General features: G+C 50.5%; 1 protein-coding gene across 1 annotated transcript in view; it reads left to right on the forward strand.

The window, feature by feature from the left end:
• Nucleotides 1-1,833: 1,833 nt before the first annotated feature.
• EMH_0070030 (uncharacterized protein) overlaps nt 1,834-2,872 on the forward strand; it is a gene marked incomplete at both ends in the record, with an annotated part of 1,116 nt that continues 77 nt past the window's right edge. The window contains one exon of the mRNA XM_013498928.1: nt 1,834-2,869. Coding sequence (XP_013354382.1) covers nt 1,834-2,869 — 1,036 coding nt within the window. The remainder of the gene's footprint in view (nt 2,870-2,872) is intronic.

Consider the following 2,872-nt stretch of genomic DNA (forward strand, 5'->3'; position numbering starts at 1 on the left):
TGCAGCTGCAGCTGCTGCTGCTGCTGCTGCTGTTGCTGTTGTTACAGCAGCAGCAGCAGCAGCAGCAGCTGTTTTTGTAGCAGCAACAGCTGCAGCGCAGCAGTGCTCGTTACACACGCTAAGCGTCATATGATCCCTCTTCTTATTCATCAGCAGCAGCGCGAGGGTTTAGGGTTTAGCAAGCAGCACCAGCAGCAGCTGCAGCAGCAGCAGCAGCAGCAGCAGCAGCAGCAGATAGAAGGGTATGCAGTATTGGATCTGTGATGACGTGAGGGTGTAGAGTTTGGTGTGGGGGGCCCCCTATGGGGGGCCCCCTAGGGATGCCCGGATGCGTAATTGCATGGCGGGGGCCCCCTTCTGGTTTGGGGCGAAAGAAGAAAAAGTTCTTGACCTGGTGGAGGTGAAATATGAGGTGTAGTTTTGTGCGGTTGTTATATATTTTATTTTTTTTTTTTTTGCTGCTGGTGGTGGTGCTGCTGCTGTTGCTGTTGCTGGTGATGATGATGGGGGTAGTGGGTGTGGTGCTGCTGCTGCTGCTGCTGCTGCTGCTGCTGCTTTAGTAAGCGTAATAGGTGTTTTAGCTGTAGGTACGTACACCTGGGGGAGGGGGGGTAGGGGAGTTGTTTATAAGGATAGAGTGAGCATGAGAAATGATAGAAAAGGAGAAATAGGAAAAGAAGAGATAAAAACAAATAAAAAAAAATAAAAAAAGAGAGAAATAGAGAGAATAAGAAAAAAGAGAAAAAGAACAAAAAAAAGAGAAGAGAAGAAATAGCTGGGGGGGAGTAGTGAGGGGGAGTAGTATACGGCGGGAGAGAAAGAAGATAAAAAAATAAATAAAAATAAAATAAAATAATAAATAATAAATTTAAATAAATAAAAAGGAGACAAACAGAGAAAACAAACAAATACAGAAAAAATGAAGCGAGAAGAAGAAATGCTGCGGCAGAGATTGGGGTGTATACACTACACCCTGAGCATTTTTATTATTATTTTTTTATTAAATATATAAAAAAATATCAAATAATTAAAATAATAATTAAAATAATTATTTTTTTATTTTATTATATTACTTATAAGCTAGGGAACAACCATCTTCTGCTGCAGTGCAGCAGCAGCAGCAGCAGCCAGGACCACTGGTTAGTCCACTAGCTGCAGCGTCAGCAGAAATTCTATTAAATTAATATTTACGAACTAAAAAAACTAAAAATATTCTGCATGCAGCAGCAACTCGAAGGACGCGTGGGGTGTTGCAGCGGTGGTGCTGTTCGTTTGGTGCTTAACTATTTTATTTTAAATAAAAAAGGAATAAAAATAAATAATTTAATTTAATTAATTATATTATTTATTCATCATATACACCCCAGAAACGCAACTCAAACGCGGGGTGTATGCGGTGTATGGATGGCGGCGGTCTGCCCAGTGGTTACATACACCCCACCAGGGCGCCGGCTTGTCTCTTATGGAGAAGAATTTATAAATATTAAATAAAAAATATATTTATTTTCTTAATTCTGCAACAAATCCAGCTGAGCCGCTTCTTTACTGCGGCGAAACAGCAGCAGCAGCAACAGCAGCAGCAGCAGCAGCAGCTGCTGCAGCAGCAGCAGCAGCAGAACGCGACCCCCCCCTAGTGAATGTACACCCCGAGCCATCAGCATAATTACTGGATCTTAATTGAACTCTAATTTATTTTATTTTTTTTGTTTATTGTAAAGCTCTCCTTCTCTTCTTTTCTTCTCTCCGGCACGTCGCCGCAGCAGCAGCAACAACAGCAGCAGCAGCTGCAGCAGCAGCAGCAGCTGCAGCTGCAGCAGCAGCAGCAGCAGCAGCATGAACGGCCCCACACCTCCTGGCGGCCTTCGCGGCATTGAGTTGTCTGCTCCTGGGGGCCCCCCTCACGAGAGGGTCAGCAGCAGCGGTGGTTATAGGGCCCCCCGCGGGTACATAGAGGGCCCCCGTGTTGTGGGGGCCCACCATCCTGTATATGAGGGGGCCCCTGGGGCCCCCCCTGGCTGGTCTTCGGGGGGCCCCCCTGGGGGCCCCCCTGGGTGGTCCTCGGGGGGCCCCCCTGGGGGCCCCCCAGGGTGCCCCCCTGCGTGGGCCGCTGAGGGGGCCCCTGGGGAGGCCCCTGGGGGGCCCCCTGATTGGTCCACTGGGGGGCCCCCTGGTTGGTCTACTGGGGGGCCCCCTGGGGGGCCCCCAGGGGGGCCCCTTGGGGGGGCCCCCCTGGGTACAGCTGGGGGGCCCCGGGGGGCCCCTGGGGGCCCCTGGGGTTCTTCTTTTAGTGAAGATACAGACCGAGGGGATGAGTCGGATGGGTATTTGTTTGATTCGTCTGGAGATATAGAAAGGGGTTTAGGTTTGCTGCAGCATGAAGGAGGAGGAGGAGGAGGAGCAGCAGCAGCAGCAGCAAGTGCTGCTGCTGCTTCTGCTGCTGCTGCTGCTGCTGCTGCTGCTGCTGTGAGGAGAGGGTTTATAGGGGTTAAACAGCAACTAAGAAATACACTCATCAAGTGGCTGGGGCCCTCCCCCCCCCCTGCGTTGCTGCGGCCGCTGCTGGCAACTCGTCGTAGAAACAGCAGCAGCAGCAGCAGCAGCAGCAGCAGTAGTAGCAGCAGCAGAGAGAGACTCTGGATGCGGGGGGGACTGTCATCATCAGCAGCAGAAACAGCAGCAACATCAGCAGCAGCAGCAGCAGCAGCAGCAGCAACAGGAGCTGAGGAGGGTTCATTCGGTTGGGTTGATGATGATCAGCAGCAGCAGCAGCAGCAGCAGCAGCAGCAGCAAACGAGAGAAGTAGTGTTTAAAGAAGGAATAAAGAGGAGGGGTTTACCGACAAATAAAAACAACCACAACCACCAGCAGCAGC

This window comes from Eimeria mitis, genomic scaffold (assembly GCF_000499745.2).
Source record: "Eimeria mitis Houghton genomic scaffold, Emh_scaff3834, whole genome shotgun sequence".
NCBI classification, from domain to species: Eukaryota; Apicomplexa; class Conoidasida; order Eucoccidiorida; family Eimeriidae; genus Eimeria; species Eimeria mitis.